This window comes from Eupeodes corollae, chromosome 2 (assembly GCF_945859685.1).
Source record: "Eupeodes corollae chromosome 2, idEupCoro1.1, whole genome shotgun sequence".
NCBI lineage: Eukaryota > Metazoa > Arthropoda > Insecta > Diptera > Syrphidae > Eupeodes > Eupeodes corollae.
This window is the reverse complement of record NC_079148.1, coordinates 43,376,884-43,402,215: the sequence shown is the minus strand read 5'-3', so window position 1 is coordinate 43,402,215 and position 25,332 is coordinate 43,376,884. Positions and strand designations below refer to the sequence as shown.

Sequence of the window (25,332 nt, the reverse complement as noted above, 5' to 3'; positions counted from 1 at the left end):
CTACTCAATCAGCGTTCTGGCATGAAAGTAGTCCCCACTTATTCAATCCTGATATTTACTACTGCTCTACGCATTTTCTTAGGCACTGGAAAAATTAAAAGCTCTCTGTAAGAATTCTTTTTCTGTAAACCATTGCGCATTGGAGGAATTTGTAAAGTTAATCCCAGCCTTTTGCTCCCAAAATTGTCTGCACGAATTTCTTGGATAATTGGAAGAAATCCTAAAAAGTGGCCAATATTCTCTCTCTCATGGGTGTTGCAGAGTTGGCACTCGATAAGCAGGTCTGGTCTGTGAGGTATGTAGTTCAGAGAAAGTACCTCACCTCTGGCTCTTAGAATTGAAGAAATCACATCCGTTGAGTTCTTGTCGTCGAAGTAGTTTGATTCTCCAAGATCAAACTTTAACTTACTATAGAAGTCTCCATACTGCGATGCTTTGGCATGGTTTATGAAATTCTGCCTATATTTCTCATCCAATTTAGCAACAAGGGAGTTAATACTTCCTTTAAAACCCGTTGGATTATCCCAATCAAATTCGATCGATTCACTCGTCAAATTAGCAAAATAGATCTCAGTTTGTAAAAAATTAATCCGATTTATGATGATACATTTTAATACTCTATTGACCAGCCTTAATGAATCCAATCGGAGTATTTTGATATTGAAATCGAAATGAATCTTAAGCGTGTCGATAAACAACGGTGGCAAACTTGTTTCGATATGAAGCAAATAATTAGGCGTTGTTGATGGGAGAGCAAAGACTCGCTTCAAAAAGAAACGTAATATATTGTTTGTAGCCCCACACTTGCAAGGAGTAAAGCATAATAGATTTTGTCATAGCTTGAAACAGTTTATATATTGCTGAGTGATGGATGCATTTATTTACAACGCACTTTTTCCAGGAAACGCAGAGGGCAGACTTCGCCTCCTGAAGTTTTAACGTGATATGTTTTTTTTTTATACAAAAGTTACTTGTTATGGTCACACCGAGGTATTAAACTTCCTCAACAACTTGAACTTCCTGATCTTGGTACTTCCATTTCTCATAACTAGCGTATCTTCCGTGTCCTTTCCTGAAGATCATTTTGTTAGATTTGCTAAGGTTGACTGATAAATTCTATGTATCGTAGTATTTTCCAAGCTTGACGATCATTTCTTGGAGTTGGATTCCGATAAAAAAACGAAATCATCAGCATACAATAACCCCGGAACATTTCCTACCGCAAAGTTCACCCCCTCCCTCCACTTAATCCTTAATAAATAGAGTGAATAATAGAGTACTCAACGCCATCCTTGTTTAAGGCCCATTGAAGAACTGAAATCTTCGGAAAGGCATTCTCCATCCCAAACGGCTAATAAATCTTTAGCATAAAGAGCTCTTAATATATTGATAATTTTGGAAGATATACCGATATTCAAAAGTTTTAGAAAAAATTCCACTGGATCAATGCTGTCAAATGCTGCCTGATCTGTAGTTGAATATCCAGAGCGAAATTCAGCTTGGAGCTTACTGAGCTTGGAGTTCACGTTCACCCACGAAGTAAGTCTACTGAATATCATACATAAATATACAAATATCTTCATAGACGCGTTTAAAAAGGATATCCCTCGATAATTCTCTGGAGCATATGCATCTCCTTTTTTAAATAATGGGACAACCGAAGACAGAAAATTAGGATAAATGAATCCAAACTCGAAGATTCTATTATAACAACATAGAAGTTGGGCTATTAAGGGCATGTCGCATGCAAAAAATTTGATTGGTGTTTTGCGCTTAGCTTTGTAGCGTTCACATTTTTTTAAATATTTAAACGAAATAAACGGGTTTTAATTAAAAAAAATATTGGGCTAAATTTGTATAAAGGAATAAAAAATTTAATTTATTTTATTCCTTAACAGCACTAGAATCACTAAAAAATCATTAAATTCAGGTAGTTACTTGCGAAAATCAATGGGGCAGTGTGTAAAATATAATTTTTTATTTTTTTTATATTTTTTTCCAAAAAACAATAAATTTTTATAAATAGTATCGATTTTCTTTTTTTTTTAATTTATTTATTTATTCCAAGAAAAATTGTAGAAAACTATGAAAAATAGGGCAAATTTGCATTGTGGCATAGGTGCAATATTTGATAAAACTTCCAAAGTATAACAGCTAGCTAAGTCAATTTAACTTTTTTTCAAATTCTAAATATATGTTCAGATATTTGCTTTTAAATTTTTTTTTTTAAAATAGTTATAGTAACTTTTTTAGACAAAAAATTAAAAATGCATTCTTTTTTTTCCAATATTTTTTGCGAATTCATGGGGCGAGCTGATTTTTTTTTTTTTAGTTTTAATTTTTTTTTTAAAAAAAAGGTCCATATATATTACTCTTACTATCGATTTTGAAAAAAAAAAAATATTTTTCGCAACATAATTAAAAATGCATTTCAATATAACAACATTTGTGGTGCAATTGTGAAAGATCGGGAGCTTATATAATTCCAAAATATTTTTTTTATTTTTTTTTTGGCATTTTGTTTATTCTTTTTAAAAAAGTAAAAAGTTCTTGCGTCTACTGTTTATTTAATTTAATTTTTATAAAAGAGGTCTATTTTGCATTTTTTAACAACAAATTTCTTTGTAAACGCACACAATGAAGTTTCCAGTTCCCAAGAATGCCACTGCATCTCAGCGCTCAAGAAGAGAATTCTTTGCAAAAGAATTTCGCCCGCCCATCCTCTCTCAGATTTTTTTTTTGTTGTTGGTCTCATGGCTCATTTAGTTTTTGTATTCTTTGTTTTGCTTGCGGTATACAATAACAGAAAATACAACAAAAAAAAGACTTTCCTTAGAAATATTTTTTTATTTCTAGTATGTGGTATGATGTAAGGTCATGGACTCGTGATTTGGGTGTTACGTAGTCAATCGTATACGCAGAATTTGATTTTTGGTTCAACTTTCGGCAAATTTTTTTGGTTGCACATTGTAGTGTAGGTATAAAAAAGGGTAAAGAGGTATTGTAGGTATCGTGAATTCGCTGTCATATATTTTGTTTTTTTTTGATTTTTTTGCGTACTATCACTCCCGGGTATTGCATTTTTTTAACTTCTAATAGGAAGTTATTATAATGGGTCCGAATTGTCAAATTGAAAATTTTGACATTTCTCGACGTTTCAAGGTGCCTTGAGTCGAAATAAAATATTTTTAGGAACATGTCTGTGCGTGCGTGTGTACGTACGTTCGTACGTCCGTACTTTCGCGACGTTTTTTTCGTCGTCCATAGCTCAAGAACCAGAAGAGATATCGACTTCAAATAAATTTTGTTATACAGATAATAAGGCGGAAAGATGCAGAAAGGGCTCTCAAGAAAATTGCGTAGGTGGTTTTTTTTACCATAGCAGTTTGAAAAAAGGTGAAATTGTTGGTTAACCCTAAATATCTTACGAACCAAAAACGCTAGAGACTTGAATTAAATTTTATATAATATATTGTAACGTGATATCAACCAAGTATATTTTTTGAAAAAATCCATTAAACAGTTTTTGTCATAAATCAAAAAAACTAAAAAAAAATGTGTCACCTACCAAATTTTACGACTAAAATATGATTTCATCTCCAAAACAATTTTGTGCAATGAAGAATAATGTTTTTGACATCTGATAAAATTTTGAGAAAAATTTTTTATAAAAAATAAAAACCTAAAAAAAATGAATAAAAGTTGGTAAAAATTGATTTTCGACTCAAATATCTTTTCAAAACTTTGAGATATTGGCTTTAATTTACTTTTATCTTTCAAAAAATATTGTTGTCAACACTTAATAAAATTTTGAACAAAATCGAATTGACAATTTGTTTACAAAAAATTAAAAACCGAAAAAAAATTAACAAAAGTTGGTAAAAATTGATTTTCACCTAAAATATCTTTTCAAAAATTTGAATTATTGGCTTTAAACTAATTTTATCTTATATGAAATATTGTTTTCAAATTTTTATAGAAATTTGAAGAAAATCTCATTGACAGTTTTTTTACAAAAAATAAAATAATTCAAATTTTTGAAAAGATATTTTAGGTGAAAATCAATTTTTACCAACTTTTGTTAATTTTTTTTTTAGGTTTTTAATTTTTTGTACAAAAACTATCAATTTGATTATGTTCAAAATTTTACTGAATATTGAAAACAATATTTCTTATAAGATAAAATAAGTTTGAAGTCTAACTTTCAAGTTTTTGAAAAGAGTTTTGAATCGATATTCAATTTTTACCAACTTTTGTTAATTTTTTTTCGGTTTTTAATTTTTTGTAAACAAATTGTCAATCCGATTTTTCTCAAAATTTTATCAGATGTCAAAAACATTATTCTTCATTGCACAAAATTGTTTTGGAGATGAAATCATATTTTAGTCGTAAAATTTGGTAGGTGACACATTTTTTTTCAGTTTTTTTGATTTATGACAAAAACTGTTTAATGGATTTTTTTCAAAAAATATACTTGGTTGATATCACGTTACAATATATTATATAAAATTTAATTCAAGTCTCTAGCGTTTTTGGTTCGTAAGATATTTAGGGTTAACCAACAATTTCACCTTTTTTCAAACTGCTATGGTAAAAAAAACCACCTACGCAATTTTCTTGAGAGCCCTTTCTGCATCTTTCCGCCTTATTATCTGTATAACAAAATTTATTTGAAGTCGATATCTCTTCTGGTTCTTGAGCTATGGACGACGAAAAAAACGTCGCGAAAGTACGGACGTACGAATGTACGTACACACGCACGCACAGACATGTTTCTAAAAACCTTTTATTTCGACTCTAGGGACCTTGAAATCGCGAGAAATGTCAAAATTTTCAATTTGACAAATCGGACCCATTACAATAACTTCCAATGGGAAGTTAAAAAAATATTAAAATAAAATAGGTATTTTCAATAATTAGAAAATGTCGACCAAAAAAAGAAATTCAAGAAAAAAACATCTCCTTCGATAACAAAATACCCACTTGCTTTATAAAATTCGAACCATATGCAAAAGACAACAATAAATCTACCTAACTAGCCATACAAAAAAAACCGGTTTATCATGCAACGTTGTTCTATTTCTTATTTCTTTGATTGGCTGCTTGTGCGGTCCTCACTCTGAGAGACAAAAAAGATCAAGAGGCAAATATAGAGTAATTGGAAATTCAAATTTTGAATTTGATAATGAAGAGAGTAACGATCTTTCACTAATACATTCAAATACATTTACATGAGTTCTGAGTTCGCTTCTGCGGGAGACATACCCTTAAATCGTGGGAGGAATACTTGAAAAATTCAACTGCAATTCGGTATGTTCCAGCTGCCTTGTGTAGTTTTGCTCTGTCTATCGCTGCAATCAATTTTTCTTCCGAAAAGGTTGAATCCAGAAAATTATATATGGCGCAGCTTAGTGGAAATTGGTATAAACTTATAAACTTAGGTATGTAAATTTATGCTAAAGCTTGGCACCATAGGAAAAAAAAACAACCATATATTTAGCTGGACCACCACCACTTGCACCTAACAGTAAGCATTTTTGCTTGGAGCTTCTGCAATTGAGATATAGCCTATCAGAAGACTTCTTATAATAAATTTCGCCATTCAATGTCTCAAACGCTTTGTTAAAAGACTCAAGAAGTTGAACTAGTAGGTCAGTCCCTTAGATCCATGTGCGTCTAAGTGCGTTGGCGTTGTGATCGGCACAATTCTCTTTATATCTCAATTTTTAAAAGTTATTTGATTGTCTCAGTACAATTTCATCAGCAACCTGAACCTTTACATTAAATTATTAAATTATATTTATTTTACTTATTATAAGTTAAATATTTAGGTCTCATTTTAGACAAAAAACTTAACTGGAAGGCAAATATTGATGAAAGGGTGAAAAAGGCTATTGTAGCGCTTTTTACTTGTAAAAAGGCCATAGTATCAAAATGGGGCTTCTCCCCAAAAATAACCCACTGGCTATACACTTCGGTAATCAGACCGATACTCATTTATGAAGCTGTCGTATGGTGGACAGCACTGGACAAGATGGTAAATCTAAATAAGTTCATCAAAGTCCAGCGGTCAGCAGGTATGTGCATCACAGGAGCACTTCTCTCCAACCGCAGCACTGGAAGTGCTTTTAAACCTAGCACCTCTTGACATCTTCCCCAAAATGGTGGCAGTAAAAATACTGGACATACTACTATTCTAGACAGTTTCAGATCTATCCCAGGTCGCTAAGACTATACCACCCCAAAAATGGTATTCGGTAAAAGCTTCCATGTGTCCATCCCTTCAAGATCCTCCTGGGAAGAAGAGAGACCCCTGAAAGACGATGCGGTACACTTCTATATAGTTGGTTCAAAGACCGATCCCGGAGTTGGAAGTGGTATCTTTTCAGAACAACTGAATCTCAGTCTATCCTATAGACTTTCCAATCAATGTAGTGTATTCCAGGCAGAAGTAATGGCGAAAAGAAGCACTATCCTGGCTCAAAAAAACGTTATATCTTGCTGCTCTTAAATCTCTCACGTCTGTCTCCACAAACTCTCAAACAGTCCACGACTGTCGATCATCTCTGAATGAGATGACGGAACAGTTTAACATTCACCTCATTTGGGTGCCGGGCCACAGAGACATTCTGGGAAATTGCAAAGCCGGTGAGCTCGCCAAAAACGGAACACTTCTGCCTAATGTTAGACAAAAACATAACATAGGAACACCACTTGCTACATGCAAATATCTTCTCAAGCAATATGCTTTAGAAACAACAAATACTAGATGGTCACAAAGTACCACCTGCCTAGCAACCAAGCAAATATGGCCAAGTATAGACTTAAAACGGTCAAAAGGCTTGATATCACTGAGCAGACAAAGTAAAAGCTCTACAATTGGAGTAATAACAGGACACTGCTTCATAGGAAGACATGCTCTGAAGCTAGGGGTTACACATATGACTTCTGTAGAAGCTGCATGGCCGAGGAGGACGAGAAAACAGTTCAACACCTTCTATGTACATGTCCAGCACTCTCCATTAGAAGGAATAACTTTCTCGGTAATCCCTTTTTCGATAATAGCAGTGAACTGGCAACGATTGACACAAAACGTCTCCCTAACTTTATTAAAATTACAAAATGGTTTGTTTAAGGTCATTACTCTCCCATGAGTAACCTCATTAGTGGTATCACAATGGACCCTTGAGGCCTACGTGCGTCAATGACATCTGGACAGCCACTCCAACCTAACCCTAACCTACTTATTATACGAACACAAAATTTGATCAAATCAACGGTGAATCAATAAGTTAACTAAGATAAATATTTAACAAAGGAAAAGTTGTTACAAACAATATTGGCAAAGATTCTTGAAAAAGCGAGTTTTTGAAGGGTTTTCAAGGTTAAACCAACTATAGCTATGATTTTATGTTTTAAAGTATATTTTAATGTTTTGCAATATTAGATTACACATCGATAAAACTATTATCTTTTCATTAAAAAAAAACTGTGTATCTCTTTGCCTTCTAAGGTTTGAAGCATTTTACATTATAAGCTGCATCACTTTACACCTTTTGATTTGAAGTGATGCATAATTCGACTATTCTGTTAATCTAACACTGAAATTATCTCAAAATGACAATCAATACACGTTTCCAAATTAGTAGTGATTTTCTAACGACTTCTGAATAAGTTTCTTGATACAAAATTAGCAAACTCAAACCAAACAATCAAGAAATGAAAGATAATTTATAAGATTTAATGTTTGTAAAGATTATCAACTTCAATATAAAACAATCAAATTAAATGTCTTACCATTCCTGTCGTGTCATTGAAATTCTCATATTAAATCCTCGTTTCGTTGTAAAAGAAATTAATCCAACAAAGTTACAGCTGCAGCTGATAATAAATTAATAATTAAGGTACATGTAGAGGGTTGCTAGAGGTATTCCTCTTTTTTTACACTTTCGCTGAAATATCAAAAATATAAAAAAAAAATTGCATACACATTCCTTTTCACCACACTTTTTTATATTTTCTTAATCATATATATCTACTCCCCCACACACATTAAAACAACAAAAAAAAAGAAGATGGGTATTTTATATTAACCACACTTTTATAAGGAAGATAGAAGTAAACCGACGAACTATTAAAACAAAAAAATAAGATTATCAAAAACACCGATATGATATTTTATAATAAAATTAGTGACACGCAAAAATAAAAATGATTTTATCTAACCCCTCGCGATAAACGATAAACTGAATTGCATTAGATATTCACCACACTTTAAAGATGAAAGGTAGATATAGAAGCAGAAAAAAAATTAAATAATTCCAAACGAGATCTAGGGGTACATAATTCTTTCTTATTTAGAATACCGATGATGGTTATAAACTTTGGAAAAACACACACTAAACAAAATTCACCACAATTTTATTTCTGAGAGAATTAAAATTTCACACGGAATTTGTGAAATTAAATTGGTTAATATTTCCATCGACCAAGTATCGTTGCGTAAACATTATATTCTCTTAATATTTCAACTCCAAAAACTGACGGAACAACCGACCGAAGTTCCGACCCCTGTGAGGATGCTTTTAGTTTATTAAATTCACACTAAACCCCTTTTTGTAGTAAGAAAAAGAAACACACTCATATAAATTCACCCCTCTAACAGTATAGTTATTAAATTTGTATCTTCACTTTTGTTTTTTGACGTTTACATGTCATGTGTTTCTCTCGAAGATGAATACAAAAAAATATGTAATTTCCCAAATCCCGAAGGTGTCTTTTACCGGGACTGGGACCGGGAAGAACAACCACCGAACGCTGATGACTGAGAAACTATCTTGACAATATTATTCCTCCTTCTTGCAATAGCCTAGGTCTGGGGGGTTTACTGTCAAAATGTCTCATTGCTAAAAAGTCACCTCACCCACTCACCATAATACCAAAAAGGATGACAGGAAGAGAGTGGTGAAAAAATGAGATGTGTACTAAAATTAAATTGATTGGTTGTCTTATGCGTCGAATGCGCGCGTTTTACAAACGTCAATCTCAACACCGTGTTTAGCTCCGGGAATTATCTCTTTTTCTTGTTAAACTCTTTTTGACTTTTACTTCACCACCTCGAACACCATTCCAGTATTGAAGCCTCAAACAACGGCTGACCCAATGCGATGCATAATGGAGGTATTCTACTTTATTCGTCAATCGTCAACGGACAGCGTACAGAAACGGAAATTAACACAAAATAAACAACGGTGCTTAATGTGTAAACATGGCCCGTTCGAATGTGTACACTACGTTTTTTTTTTTTATTTTGTTTAACTCTGTCAGTTCAATACGCGTGGTAGGTTGGATAAACAAAACTTAAAGTAAAAAGAAAACAGATTCTTCCCCCGAACTGAAAAGGTGTGTTATTTTTGTACGCAAATGACACTAAATCAAATAGGAATCGAATGAAATAAAAAGAAAAACAAGAATTTTTGTATATTCTTTTTAACTCATGATAGGTACCGGTTATTTTTTAGTTATTTACAAATCAACGATATAATTTTTTTTATAAACAAGAGAAATTTTCAATGCGAAGGTTACGTTGCACAGTGCACACACAATATTGATGGCTCCGAAAAATAAACACTGACGTATGAACGCGCCGCCCGGCATCTGCTCACATGCAATGCTCTCTCGAAACTGTGCGATGTGCGAGCCATATAATATTTGCTCGGTTTGGTTGGGTATCGTGCTCGTGCTTCCGGGGGTTAAGCAATCGAGCGACGACTCTGCTACGTAATTTGTTGTTATGTTTTCGTTGTTGTTGTTTTGGTATGACAGTTGTTGTTAATGTCAGCTGTGATGGTGCGTGCGCTTTAAAGTCGAATATAAATATGAATGTAGTTGTAGGTTTATGTATATGCATTATAAAAATATTGATATTTCAATAAATGGCTGCGTTTTATTGTTTTCGATGGATTTATTATTTTTCTAGTAAAAGCATCTTCCAACGGTAGATGCATGAAGCTTAAAAAGTACAGTTGATGAAAAATTTCTTACAAATTTTTGAAGAAGGTACTTTTTTTAATGTATGCAACATTTTGAAGTTTGAAGAAAGATGAAGATAACAAAATTTAATGTCATAATTTTGACAGGACAGGTTTGGCGCTTAGTTGAGGAAGACTTTTAAAAAAACGTATTTTATGTATTGACAACCACAAAATATAGTTGTATTATGTAGTATTTTGACATTTTATTGGTGAAAACAAGTTTTGCTGCAAAACTAGTTTAAACCGAATTAATTATAATGGCTATTGGACAAGTTGCCAATAAACAAGGTTAAGATATTGAAATCTTTAACCATATTTAGATGAGTAATTACTGCATTCTATATGTACATTAACCTAAGTTTTCTCGCATGTCAACGAATTTTATTCAACGAAGAAAATATTATTTGTTAGTTCATCAAAACAGATTATGAAAAACTGTGAAATATATTTAAAGGATTATGTAATCTTTTAAGAACTTACATATTTTATTGTTTTTGAAAACAAATTTAAGAAGTATCTTAACAAAATATTGGTCTTCCTCCCAAAAAATGGGCGAGGAATCGAAACTAACTAACTTCACAGACAAATATTTTTTTAAGTGTAATTTATGATTATATCTCTTAAGTGTTTGCTGCGCCACCTACATTCTCATAACAGAAACAACTCTTATTTAGTGTGTGCCTATAGGAGAAAGCTTTTATACAACGGAGATATCAATTCATTTTTCAATTTGAATAAAATAAAAAAGGTTGTGCAAAGGATTATTGATACCAGGGGTGGAATCGCGTAAGGCGATAGTTAACTGTCACTGTTTTGACAGTCAATTTTGATTATCAACTCTTCTTTGTACTGCGTAAGTTGATCACTAAAAGTTTATGATTGCTTGGTAGAACTTATGTACATGTTATTATTGGTATGTTTATCCACATGAAATTTTTTGCGATTTTTAAGAAAATTTAAATACATAACATGATGTATAAACCCATAAAAAAAAACCCAAGTTTGGGAAACTTGGTGAAATTTTCATGCTACCAAACAGGCTTGAATGTCATTTCGATCAGCTGTTGTGATTTATTGTGATATTTTGTTATGTGGTGCATTTATAAATTGTTTTTGTTGTGCTTTTGCTTTGTTTTGGATTTAAAAGTTTTGTTTATTGTTTGTTTCTTAAATAAAATGTTATTGAAAACAAATATTTTCTTGACATTGTTTTTTTTTTTGTATTTATTTCGCTTAGCAACATTTTTATTTACCTAATTTCCGCATGCAAATCAACCCTAATACCATCGCGGATTCTTTTGGCTGTTGTACTCCAAGAGTTTCCTCCAGCTGCAGGTACTTTAAGCCCATAGTTTTTAGGAACATTACGTTCAGGTCGTGATACATTGCGAGTGCTGCATATGCTGTGCAATGCAGCACATAATTTAATCACTTCCACTACTCTTATCGGCTGTGTCATAACTTTCTTTCTTCCAAAATGTATACGCCATCAACCTTAATTAATAAAATTGATAGTTTTAAGGAAGTTCCAAAATATTTGCTTTATTCTTTTTGAGTTGATTCTTAGCAATTGAACTTTCTTGTAGTCATTTCTGGTTTGAGTGCTCTGATAGAAAATTTGCATTGAAGTATACTTTACTTATAAACTTCCCATAGGAAGTTATTGTAATGGGTGCGATTTGTCAAATTGAAAATTTTGACTTTTCTCGAAGTTTCAAGGTCCCTAGAGTCGAAATAAAAGATTTTTAGAAAGATATCTGTGCGTGCGTGTGTACGTACGTTTGTACGTTCGTACGTTCGCGACGTTTTTTTCGTCGTCCATAGCTCAAGAACCAGAAGAGATATCGACTTCAAATAAATTTTGTTATACTGATAGTAAGGCAGAAAGATGCAGAAAGGGCTCTCAACAAAATTGCGTGGGTGGTTTTTTTTACCATAGCAGTTTGAAAAAAAGGTGAAAATTTTGGTTAACCCTAAATATCTTACGAACCAAAAACGCTAGAGACTTGAATTAAATTTTATACAATATACTGTAACGTGATACCAAACAGGTATATTTTTTGAAAAAAGTCAATATAACGGTTTTCTTATAAATCAATAAAACTGAAAAAAAAAAAATTGTCACCTGCAATATTTTACGACTGAAATATGATTTCATCTCTAAAACAATTTTGTGCTACGAAGAATAATGTTTTTGACATCTGATAAAATTTTGAGAAAAATCGATAAAATAAAAATCTAAAAAAAACATTACTCAAAGTTCGAAAAAATTGAATATCGATTCAAATATCTTTTCAAAAACTTGAAATTTTGGCTTCAAGCTTATTTTATCTTTTAAGAAATATTGTTTTCAACATTCTTAAAAATATTGAGAAAAATCGAATTGACAGTTTTTTTACAAAAAATAAAAACCTAAAAAAAAATTTTATAAAAGTTGGTAAAAATTGATTTTCGACTCAAATATCTTTTCAAAACTTTGAGATATTGCCTTTAATTTACTTTTATCTTTCAAAAAGTATTGTTGTCAACATTAAGTAAAATTTTGAACAAAATCGAATTGACATTTTTTTTATAAAAAATTAAAAACCGAACAAAAATTAACAAAAGTTGGTAAAAATTGAATATGGATTCAAATAAGCTGGCAAACGCCGTGAACAGACGTGAGTTTATACTGTGTGAGCTGTGATTTACTCTTAAAGACTCTTAATTATTTTTTCCACTCAATTTATTACCATCTGCGGTGAGTGAATTTTAAATATTTAAGAAAAGAATATACATATTCAATAAAACTCACACATAAATTTCTATTATGGACGGGGGGACGGATCCCCCCAATCATAACCGGTTTAAAATCCTCGAATCAGAGGTAATTTTAAACCGGAACAAAAAACACAAAAGAAAATATAATGGTGATGATTTCCCTAATCTACCGGTAATTCAAAACGATGATAACGTGCCTCGATACATCGTCATCACTGGTTTAGAAAAAGAAGGCGATCAATTGCGTAAATTATCTACCTACAATCCTATTAGAATCAATCGCGGATTAGAGCACATTTCCAAAGATATATTGGAGGTTAAGTCAATGAGGTCAGGTGACTTGCTACTAAAAGTACTTAATGTTGCAACAGCTGATAAATTCATTAAATGCAAACTTATCGACTCAATCCCAGTCAAAGTGACAAATCACATTAGCCTTAATTCTGTTCAGGGTAGAATTTATTCCATGCACATCAAAAATATAACTGAAGAGGAATTACTCGAAGAACTAAAAAAATTCAAGGTTATCGAGGTCCGAAAAATGATGAAAAAAGAAAATGATTTATTAGTTGCAACCGGAGCAGCTATCCTCACTTTCGATCAAATTCGCCGTCCAAATGAAGTTAAAATAGGTTGGTTGAACTGCAAAGTCGAGGAATATATACAAAATCCAATGCGTTGTGTCAGTTGTCAAAAGTTTGGCCACACCAAAAACCGATGCACAAATTCGGTGATTTGCAAAGATTGCTGTCTCCCTCCACCTCATTATAAATGCGTTCGTATTTACTGCATTAATTGCAACGACGAAAATCACACTTCATATGATCCCTCCTGCCCTGCCTTCCTCAGGTACAAGTCAGTCAACAAAATCAAAGCGGATCGTCGTTGCACTGTTCGCGACGCTTGGCAAATTTATAATGATAATCCTAATCTTCATCAGCTACCACCACCTAAAAAAAGAAATAGTTCGAAGCCTTCAATGGCAGAGATAATAAAAAGAGAATTGAAAATGAGAAAAATCTCTCAAACATTCTCCAATCTTCAAATCCCGCTCCTACCTCAATAACATCACCACCAAGTACAATCGAAACCACTCACGATTTAAATCACGACCGAAATCTAACACAATCTAAGTTCTCTCTCATCGAAACCAAAATCAACAATAATCCCACAACTCAATCCTCAAACCTGCAGCATCACTCTCTTATGGAAGAGCTGAGCTCAGTTGACAAATCTCTCATCACTCCCACTCCTACTCATTCCGAAAATTACATACACAATACTCCTACAGAAGAAACACAACTGTCATCGCTATCTGACACAGAAATGTGTGATATTTCTGACTCCGATAACTCGCATACTAACTCTACTTCTGCAAAAGAAATTACATACAACTCACTCCCACTCACCAACCAAACTAACTCAAAAAACTATACTCACTCAACTAAAAACTTTAAAAAACAATAATGACTCTGTTGGATAATGATTTCATCATCCTCCAATGGAACATCCAAGGCTATACTAATAACAAACATACTCTAGAACGATTAATCGCAAAATACAATCCACACATCATAGCACTACAGGAAACACACTTCATTGCATCAAATTCATACATGTTTAAAATTAAGAACTACAAACCATTTCATCATAATAAAGGCTATGACTACTCGAAATCAGTCGTAGGGTTCTTAGTTAAAACTAGTATACCTGTCACCTCCCACACCATTTCATCTACAAATCTTCTCTACCATTCAATAGAAATTCCGGCAAAAATACCAATTAAGCTAACAAATATTTATAGAGAGCACGATGTTTACATTACAAGTGAAATTCTTGATGACATCCGATGTGATAAAACCAATCATCATTTGATCTTAGGAGATTTAAATGCCAAAAACACAATTTGGGGTTCTAACATAACCAACAGGTTAGGTACTCTTTTTGAAAATTTTGCTAATGATAAAGGCCTGGTGGTCTTAAACGATGGTTCACCTACTCTATTTAATACAAGAAACACCTTCTCTGCTGTTGATGTAACATTTGCATCTGAAGATTTTGCTCCACTTCTTCAATGGGAGGTACTTCCTTATGCGGAAAATAGAGACCATATTCCAATAATGATACGCACCCAAGAAAGAAAACTGTTGAATAAACGATCTGTAAGATTCAAAGAAAGTCAGGCTAACTGGAACCTTTTTGTCTCTTCAACACATTCTCTATGCGCAACTAACCCTACATCTAACAACACCAACCAAGAAGCAGCCAAAATCAAAAAAATCTTAAGAAGTGCTGCCTCGAAATCAATGCCAACAACTAGACAAAAACAAGACACTCCTAAAAAAAATCCAGTATGGTTTAATTCATATATTCAGACTTTAGTTAAAACAAAAAATGTAGCCTGGAAAAATGCGCGTAGATACCCCACATCCGTTAATTGTATAGCATATCGGAAGGCTTGTGCCAAAGTTAAACTCGAATCTATTAAAGCAAAAAGATCATCGTGGGAAAACTTCGTGAATACCATGGATCCGGCTTTAGACTCAAAAACACTATGGAATAGAATAAAATCTTTGCGATCATCGAATTCAGTTCAAAACTTCCCATATATTTTTCTAGATGGCTCATTAGAAAACGATCCAGAAAAAATAGCCAATACGTTCTCAAAGACATGGGCAAGCTATAGTGAAAATAAAACCTTCCCGGACAACGTTATTAGGAAGAAACTGACATTTAACTTAAATGACCTTCCTCATCAAGAAAACTTGTACTCACACCTCGCAGATGATATTTCCAGGATAGAGTTTGACACGACATTACAAACACTTAACGGAACTTCTCCTGGAGGTGATAAAATCACATATAATATGGTTAAATCAGCTGCCGATAACCTTAAAAACCGAATCTGCGCTTTATATAGCAACATTCTTCGGACTGGTATCTTTCCTCACGATTGGAAGAAAGCTATACTCAAGCCGATTCCCAAGAGCTCCCAGAATTATCACCACATAGAAGGGTATCGACCGATTTCTCTTCTCCCTGTTCTCTCAAAAATTTTTGAAAAAATTATTGGACGTAGAATAGGCTGGTTCATGGAAGAAACTGTAAGTAATGAACAACATGCTTTTAGACCTAACAGAGGAGTTCAATCCTTAATCCACCTAATGGAACATAAACTATCAGATAACCTCTCATCTTGTAAGCACAGTGTAGTCATGTCATCTGACCTCGAGAAAGCTTTTGACCGCGTTACCACATTTCCCATCATCGAACAATTACACAAATGGGGAGTCCCCAAGCAAATGTTAAAGGTTATTATATCATTTTTATCTGGAAGAACTTTTTGTGTTGATGTCAACGGCTTTACTTCAAAAAAGTTAAAATTGGAAAACGGAACTCCACAAGGATCTCCCTTGTCTGTGTATCTATATAATGCCTACATTGAAGCACTCATTAGAGAGCTTACACTACCAAAACACGGTCTAGATTTCGTTGGTCTATATGTAGACAATATCTTCATAGTAGCCTCTGGTGACCCATCAAAGGTAAACGAAATTTTGAAATCTGCAGATTCTATAATCTATGCTTGGACACAAGAAACCGGTGCGAAAGTTCCACCTAGCAAAACAGAAGCGCTTCACCTTTGTCGGAAAAAAAAATGTTCAATTACTCCTCTTACGATTCGTAACACCACAGTCAACATCAAAAAAGAACTCAGAGTCTTAGGAGTTACTTTCAATAGTAATCTGAAATGGGATCTCCATATAAAAAACACCATCAACCAACTAAAGAAACGAAACAATGCTCTGAGAATGATATGTTCCCGCCGGAAAGGTCCCCATCTAGAAACGGCCCTAAAAATAGCCAAAGCTTTAGTTGAAGGAACTCTCCAGCATGGACTCACTATTTTTATGTGGACAACTAAAAAGAACCTGGAAAGCATTGATACAGCCATAAATGAGTGCTACCGAACTGCTACAGGAGCACTTAAAATAACTCCAATTGAAGCTCTCAGAATAGAAGCTGGCTATAAAACAATTAATAGGCTAGGACAAAAAAGAGCAATTAATTTAATAAGTAAAGCACTTACAGACATAAATCACCCTCTTTATTCTGCTTCACAAGAAGTTCAACACAGACCAAAACAAAACAGGAAGAATTCAATATCTTCCCTTAGTAAAATATTAAGCCTTGTCTCAGCTCATGGAAGTATGCCTTTAGAAACGTCTTTGAAGCTCAACTATTCGTCCCCCCCTCCATGGAAAAGACACTTACTGCCAATCGACACCAGCCTCTCTAGTCACAGGAAAGAAAACACTCCAAATGAACACTTCCTTATGCTTCACCGTGAGCTGATCGAAAACATCAAACCAGTGAGAATTTTGTACACAGATGGATCCTATAGGAATAAAATCTCAACATACGCCGTCATCGAGCTCAAAGCGAACCACGAAGAAATCCTCACTTTTCAAGGACTCCTTCCAGACGCGGCTGGCAGCTATCTAGCAGAATTAACAGCAATATTGAAAGCACTGTCCGTGGCAAAAACATGGACAGAAAGGACATTGATACTCACTGACAGCTTAAGTATCCTTACCGGAATCAAAAGTGCAACTAACAACTGCTCCACTCTTAATTACATCCGGAGCATCCTATTTGACAAAACCAACATAACCCTAGCTTGGATACCAGGCCACGCTGGTATAAGAGGAAATGAGCTAGCAGATACTGCAGCAAAAGACGCCACTAACCATCCATATTTAAAAGAACTGCCACCTATATCTCAGCTTATCCGCAAAATGTTCATGGCTAATGAGCAAGAAGATCTCAAAAGCTCTTGGCTAAAAGAGGAGAACTTTCTTCGTAAACACCACTCAACACACCTCAGAACTCCATACAACAAAAACCTAACCAGAGAAGAATGTATTTCTCTATTTCGGATCAGAGTTGGAAAAACTTTGTTTACGAGTCGCCACTTCTTCACAAACGATCCCCCAGAGGAGTGCGAAAGTTGTAAAGAAGTTCTCTCAATCTGGCATATTTTTGCAGAATGTCGGATTTCTCGTCTAATCAAAAATACCATCCCATTGGAAGACAAGCAGAAACAGATCGGTGAAATACTAAACCCATCTGACATTAATACTTATCAACGCATAAAATCAACAACAACCCTACACAACAAATTTAAAGATATTTGAACTTTAATATTAGTTAAATTTTTTTTGTGTAAATAAATAACATAACATTACATCATATTTTTCTTTTCGATTTTAATTTTTTTCATAAATTACATATTAATATTTTTACATAAAAAAAAAAAACAAATTAAATACGACATCTATGGCCTTGCCGCCCTGATGTCTTCAATATAAATAATTTTATAAATTTATTTTTGTAAGTTATTTTTTGATAAATAAATAAATAAATATCTTTTCAAAAACTTGAAAGTTAGACTTCAAACTTATTTTATCTTATAAGAAATATTGTTTTAAGCATTCTGAAAGATGTTGAGAAAAATCAAATTCACAGTTTTTTTTACATAAAATAAAAACATAAAAAAAAATGTATAAAAGTTGGTAAAAATTGATTTTCGACTCAAATATCTTTTTAAAAATTGTAGATATTGGCTTTTACTTACTTTTATCTTTCAAAAAATATTGTTGTTAACATTTAGTAAAATTTAAAAAAAAATCGAATTGATAGTTTTTGTACAAAAAATTAAATACCTACAAAAAAATTTAACAAAAGTTGGTAAAAATTGATTTTCGACTCAAATATCATTTCAAAAATTGAAAATATTGGCTTCAAACTTATTTTATTTTACAGAAAATATTGTTTTCGATATCCAGTGATTTTTATGTAAAAATCGAACAGTCCGTTTTTTCATAAAATCTATAAAATTAGTACGCAAATTGGTAAAATTGATACTATAGTACATATAGACAAACTTTTAAGCAAGACAAATCGACAGACGGGAAGTTAACAGTGTGGGTCGCATCCCAGCCTCTTTTTTTTATTTTAACTTTGATATTTTTCCACCAAATTTAAGATTTCAAGTGGTGCTGAATTTCACACAAATTATCTTACTCACAAAAAATTAATCAAAATATGTGAAAGTGACAGCTATATAGCTGTCACTTACAAACCAGACTTAGTGAGTATACAGAGAATACATACAGCCTTATTGTGAGTTTCACGTGAACAAGATTCCACCTGAAAAATATCCCTTTTTTCGATTCGCCTATTTTGCCTCTTTTTTGCGAGCTCAGCTCTATGAACAGAACATGTCAATTATTCGAACTGTCAGTCCTGATTCGAAGTGAAATTTTATTCGGGTGAAACTCACAATAACTTTTAAAATTCCGGGCGAACACAAATATTTCGGGCGAACGATTTTCCGGGTGAAACTCACAATAAGGCTGATTTTAAGATGACAGAAGTTCAACCATAAAGTTAATAGGTTTGTTGCTCAGATTTTTGGGCAGAAATTGTTGTTCTCTTAAATTATGATTTTTGATAAAAGAAATAATATTTAATTTTATTTTACGACGCAAACGATCTTCCTAAATTGAAAAATCATAAATCCATGTCGTTAAGTATGAACGTAACACATATACAGCTACGAGCAATAAAATAGTAATGCCTGTTAGTTGAAGTTATTCTACTACATATTTCGCGTATTGTTCACCATCGGTCTCCATTATGCATTATTTAATTAACGATCATGTGTGTCAACCCTGACTTTGCATTTTCAGGTGCCAAAGTTTAACCGTTATTATTCACCGATTGTTCTATTTTTTGATTTGATTTTCCAAGCGATATTGAATTTACAACAAAAGATTAAATTATTAGTACAAAAAGTACAACAAAAAGTACAACAAACAAAATTGGACTTTTCATAATTTAGTGGGACGAGAAAAACATTGTAGCGAAGAAAAAAGAATGTTGATTCAAAATCTTATAAAACAAGGCAAGACCTATAAGGAGGTGAAAAAACTCGTCGGCTGCTCAGCCCCAATGATACACAATGCTATCGATCACCTGCAAAAAAAAGAAATGAAAAACGTGGTAAAAAGAGGATTCTTTCAGAGGCTACAGTTCGACAAGTTACTCGTTGTGCTAAAAATCGACCAACAATGTATGCTATAAAAATCCGCGACGAGCTGAACCTAGCCTGTGGTGTTCACACGGTACGCAGACGTCTAGACGTCTACGAGAGCATAAATTGAATGCTCGCCGCCCTCGCAACGTGCCACTTTTGAAGAAAAGTCATGTGACACGACATCTTCAATTTGCCAAGGAACATCTTACTTGGCCCACTGACAACTGGAGTAATATTTTATGGACTGATGAATCTAAAATTGTTTTACATTGGCTACCGTCAGTACGTAAGGCGCCCCCCTAATACAGAATATGATCACAGATACACCATTAAGGCAGTAAAACATTTCGGGTCTAGTATTATAGTTTAGGGCTGCTTTTCCTACAGAGGTGTGGGTCGATGGCATAATGGATAAGCACGCTTACGTCGAAATACTGCAGATTGCTATGCTGCCCTTTGCTGAAGATGACATTCCGCTGAAATGGATATTTCAGCGAGATAACGATCCAAAGCATACGAGAAAGTTGGTAAAGGAATGGTTTCGCGACAATGGAATTAAGGTTATGCATTGGTAAATCTCCTGACCTCAATCCAATAGAAAACCTGTGGGCAGACATTAAGAAAGCAGTATGGGGTGCTAAGCCAAAAAACAACAACGAACTTTGGGCTGTAGTTCATCACGTGTGGCAGACTATACCATCTAAGAGGTGTCAAGGCCTTGTAGATTCCATGAAAAGGCGTTGTGAAGCCGTTATCAAAAATCATGGTCATTCTTCTAAGTATTAAGTTTATTTAAAAAAATATTTTGAAATATACCCATATTTTCAAATTACTTTTCATTGCTCTTGAAAATCTAATTGTATCATATATCAAACGAAAAAATATTTGCGAATAAATAAATCAGATTTTTGTATTTAACCCTAGAAAGATAACCCACGTCGAATCGACGTATAAATCATGTGTATCACTTATGGTCTATCAAATATGGTTACCTTTCTAGGGTTAAAAACAAAGTAGGTACATATATACAACTATCTTTTAGCACTGCAGTTCATGTTACAAAAGCTTTTGTATTTTAACCTACTCAAAGGTATACTTAATTTCAGTACCCACTACTATTACATTGCTCGTAGCTGTATGTAAATTGTATTAAATTAGAAAGGGTTCAAAATAATACCTTGTTCTAAAATATTTGTTTTTAATTTTCGATTTTGATTCTTAAACTGAAGCTGAAAATTGCTACATTTTGTTTTTGTTTCTTTTAAAGCGGATTTTTTAAAGAAAAGATTTTTAAAGAGTAAATAAAATAAAACAAAATTAAAGATGAATTTTTTTAAGTCAAACATAGATTTATTGACAGATGTTTTACGCTCGAAATCTTAACAGAAAGAAGGTTGATGTGTTAACAACAATATTAAAAACTTATTTCACGTAATAGACTGAACAAAATTTCAATCTACTCAGAAATTTACAATGATTATACAGAATATTTAAATAAAATTAATTTGATATTATAAATTAAAATAGAAAAATTCCATTGTCAAATGAAAGACAATTCGACAAAATAACAATATTGGGTGGCGCAACAGTCCGTTGAGAACTAGTGTGAGAGTACTTTTGGGTAAGTTCATTAATGTAAAAATGCATCACTAATGCAAGATGGGTTTAACGGTTAATGAGGGCAAAACAAAGTACATGCTGTCGTCTAGAAAGGACATACAACACCAAAGTTTTGGTCAAAACGTCACAATCGACAGACGTAACTTTGAGGTAGTCAAGGACTTCGTCTACCTAGGCTCCGATGTAAACGCAGAAAACTACATCAGCGCTGAGATCAAACGCAGAATAACTCTTGCTAACCGCTGTTTCTTTGGACTAAGAAAGCAATTGAGTGGTAAAGTCCTCTCTCGAGGGACCAAAGTGTTGTTATATAAGACCCTTATCATCCCCGTCCTGCTATGCGGTGCAGAAGCATGTACCATGACAAAAGCGGATGAAAGCACCTTGGATCGTTTCGAGAGAAAAGTTCTTCGTGTGATCTACGGTCCCGTATGCATCGAAGGGGAGTGGAAGAGAAGATGGAACGACGAACTGTACGGGCTGTACGGGCTATACAGCGACGTAGACTTAGCAAGAAAAGTAAAAGTCCAACGACTAAGATGGCTGGGTCACGTAGAGCGCATGGAAACCAATGCTCCGGCCAGGAAAGTCTTCGAATCCGCACCCACAGGACAGCGCAGTAGAGGAAGACCGCGGATCAGGTGGCGCGCACAAGTGGAGCGCGAAACTGGAGACATCTAGCTAGGGACCGAGCTAGATGGAGAAGTTTGTTGGGTGAGGCCCTAGTTCACACAGGACTGTAGCGCCACCTTAAGTTAGTAAGTAATGCAAGATTTGCGTTCATAAATGTAAACATACTCTGTTCAAAAGAACAGTCTGACAGCTGAAATGCGATGAAACCTGCAGTCATTTTATTTCTGTTGCCGCTCTGCAGGAAAATGTCAGAATAAGATGTGTGGGTAAAATAATTGAATATTAATTAAATTGTTGGCAAAAAATTAAATGATTTGTTATTAATAAGTTGAAATACATATAATATTTTCACTTCATATAAACGAATGAATTTGTTTTATTCAAAAAATTTTAAATAAGTACTAATAAAACATTTTTATTGGACATTTGAAATAATTATGTTAGGACTCTAAAAAACCGAAACCCGCGTTACTCAAAGAAAAAACTAAATTATTTCTGTTATCCTTTTTTTGATTACATAAATGAACTGGTTTTTGATATTGTATATCTGCCGCATTCTTGCAGAAGTTTCTGTTCTTGAAACTTAACGTTTTTCAAGGATATATAATAAAACAATATTGTTATATCATCATTATTCAACGACTTAAGACTTACAGCTGGGTTCCAGAATTCGAAGGAAATGAAAGTGAAATCGAAATTGCAAATCGAGTGAATTCATTTTCAGTGTTCTACATTTCGAACGATTTGGTACCTTCGAATTTTTTTCGAAATCACTTTTCGTAAAATTGAAATCAGCTGATATCTGTCACTTGGTCAGTTGTTGAAGTATTTTTATTTTTGCAAATTGTTTTAGTGTAAATAATTACAGATTATATAACGGATCGTATAATGAGTGGACAAAATAAAAAGACGAAGGCTGCGAGATGTATCTAGCTCGGTCTCTTAAATACCAGCCAAATAAAGTGGTGCAAATAATAAATGTTTGTTGTGCATTACACAACATCTGTAGACATTACAAGATACGAAATGAAAGAGAGTCCACAGATTTCTGCAGCGGATTTTAAATTGTCCCACAAAGCTTCTGCGACAACTGGGTCCCCTTTCATAAATCCCCTAGCGAGATCCTTGTGCTGCTCCATAAAATTTATAAATATTGCCTCCTGCGCATTATTTTTGTGTTTTCCCCTGTTTCAAATATGTTTAAAATGCAATAAACTTAGGAAGTTTCATTAAAAAAATCATTTTTTTACTTACATTTTTCAACGCGTCTTTTTTGTTCCACTATTTCACATCAAATGAACAAGATCGATTTGAAATCGCTCGGAAACCGATAAAATCGAATTGTGGAATACAACAATTTCACTTCGTTTCGATTTCGATAAATTCGAAATTGAAATCGATAAAATCGAATTGTAGAACACCGAATTATATTATCGATCGATTTCGATTTCATTTCGAGTGAAAGTGAAATGTAGAACCTAGCTGTTAATTTTAATTCCAAAATCTATACATTGCATAAAACTTATGGAAGAAAAGTAGCAAAATTTTTTGTCAAAAGGAACTAAATCTTGTATAAGCTAAAAACTGAACCTGAACTTATTTTCACATAAAATAATTTACGTTCCAATATGTAAAATAACTTTTTTTTTAACTTAATGACTAAATCCATTTTTTATATTAAAAACAATTTTTAAAATTCAAATTAAGGTAACGGGTTATTCATTTTGCGGTTTCAAAAATAAAATCGCTTAACTATCACGCAACACATACAAATTGTTAAAACCTACTACAAAAATGGTGCTACTGCCACAGAGATTATGGTTTACATATCCGTCTAACTACTCAAGCAAGTGACGAATTTGTGAATAAATTTAAAAAGAATAGATTGGTTACAGATATTGTAAGACCTGTGCATCATCGTTGCGCTCATACCACTAAAAACATCGCTGCTGTAAGTGAAAGTGTTGTCAAAGACCCATATGTGTCGATTTCTCGTCGTTCTCAGGAATAAGGACTGTCTTACGGCACATTATGTCGTATGTTGGATTTGAGTCTACACCTAAATCCATATAAATCCAGCTTATACAAAAACTGAAGCCAGCTGACCATTCACAACGTCGTAGATACGTCAAATGGATGCTTTAACAACAGCCGGGGATTTTTCAAACAAAAACTTTTTTCATCGCCGAAGCACATTTCTCATGTGGGTATGTTAATAAACAAAATTGTATTATTTGGGATTCTGAGAATTCTCAAGTATTTGAAGAGAGGCCATTACGCCCACAAAAAGTCACTGTTTGGTGAGCTTTTTTGTCCGGTGGTGTTACTGGACTTTACTTCTTCGTAAACGACTGTAACCGTCAACTCGGAGCATTATGGTCAAATGATTACCGACGTTTTTGTCCTGCTAGTGAAGAATACGACTTGGAGAATATAGGGTTTCAACAAGACGTTACCACATCTCACACAACTCAAACAAATATGGCTTTATTACAAGAGACATTCCTGGACTGCAAGAGACATTTTCTCGGCACGTGCGTTGTCGTGCCGATATCAAGTGTCCACCAAGATCATGCGATTTGACACCGCTGGATTTCTTTTTGTGAAGTATGGGAAAGACATTTAAATCTTGAGCACTTAAAAACCAACATTCGTCAAGTTATGGCTGAGATACCGCCCAATATGTGTCAAAAAGTTGTCAAAAATTGCCCCAAAAGAACGGATGCTTGCAAGCTTGCAACAGTTAGTGTAGTGTTTCAAACATAATATCAACGTTCAAAATGTATAGTAGAAAATAAATATGATTGCAAAAATTATTTTACATGTGTTTTATTTACCTTTGAAACCGAAAAATGGATAACCTTGTATAAACAACATTTCATGAAATTCGTAGGGAAATGCTCATTACTCATTACTATATTTGGATCAGCGAATCTTAAATGTCAAAACTAGAACGAATTAAAATTTCATATCTTAAAGATAAATCAAATGGCCAAACTAATTTTATTTTTTAAGTTCTAAGTTCTGAATAATAATTCGAATTCTAACGACACTCGTTTTCAAGTAATAATAAACAAATGAACCCCTCTTGTGCACTGTTTTACGAGTAATATGGGTTGCAAGCTGATGGTCAGCCGCGACTTCTTAAAGTAGAAACTATTAAACAGGTTTCGTAGTACCGGT

General features: G+C 33.6%; 2 protein-coding genes across 9 annotated transcripts in view; one reads left to right on the top strand and one right to left on the bottom strand.

The window, feature by feature from the left end:
* Positions 1-9,684, bottom strand: part of LOC129948277 (blood vessel epicardial substance) — a 199,107-nt gene extending 189,423 nt beyond the window's left edge. For 3 of the 8 annotated variants that reach the window (XM_056059217.1, XM_056059218.1, XM_056059211.1), the window contains exons 1-2: positions 9,508-9,684; positions 7,798-7,952 (exon numbers count right to left, since the gene is read on the bottom strand). The gene's annotated coding sequence lies outside the window, so the exon portion shown is untranslated. The other 5 variants (XM_056059214.1, XM_056059212.1, XM_056059215.1 and 2 more) reach the window with 5 other exon arrangements.
* Positions 9,685-12,843: 3,159 nt separating this feature from the next.
* LOC129944883 (uncharacterized) lies at positions 12,844-13,860 on the top strand. The gene has a single exon (XM_056054545.1). It carries the CDS (start codon positions 12,844-12,846, stop codon positions 13,858-13,860), a length of 1,017 nt encoding a protein of 338 aa, XP_055910520.1.
* The last annotated feature ends 11,472 nt before the right edge of the window (positions 13,861-25,332 follow it).

Bases quoted from the DNA above. Each gene is read 5' to 3' on its own strand.
- LOC129944883 (XM_056054545.1), top strand. From the start codon at position 12,844: ATGGACGGGGGGACGGATCCCCCCAATCATAACCGGTTTAAAATCCTC.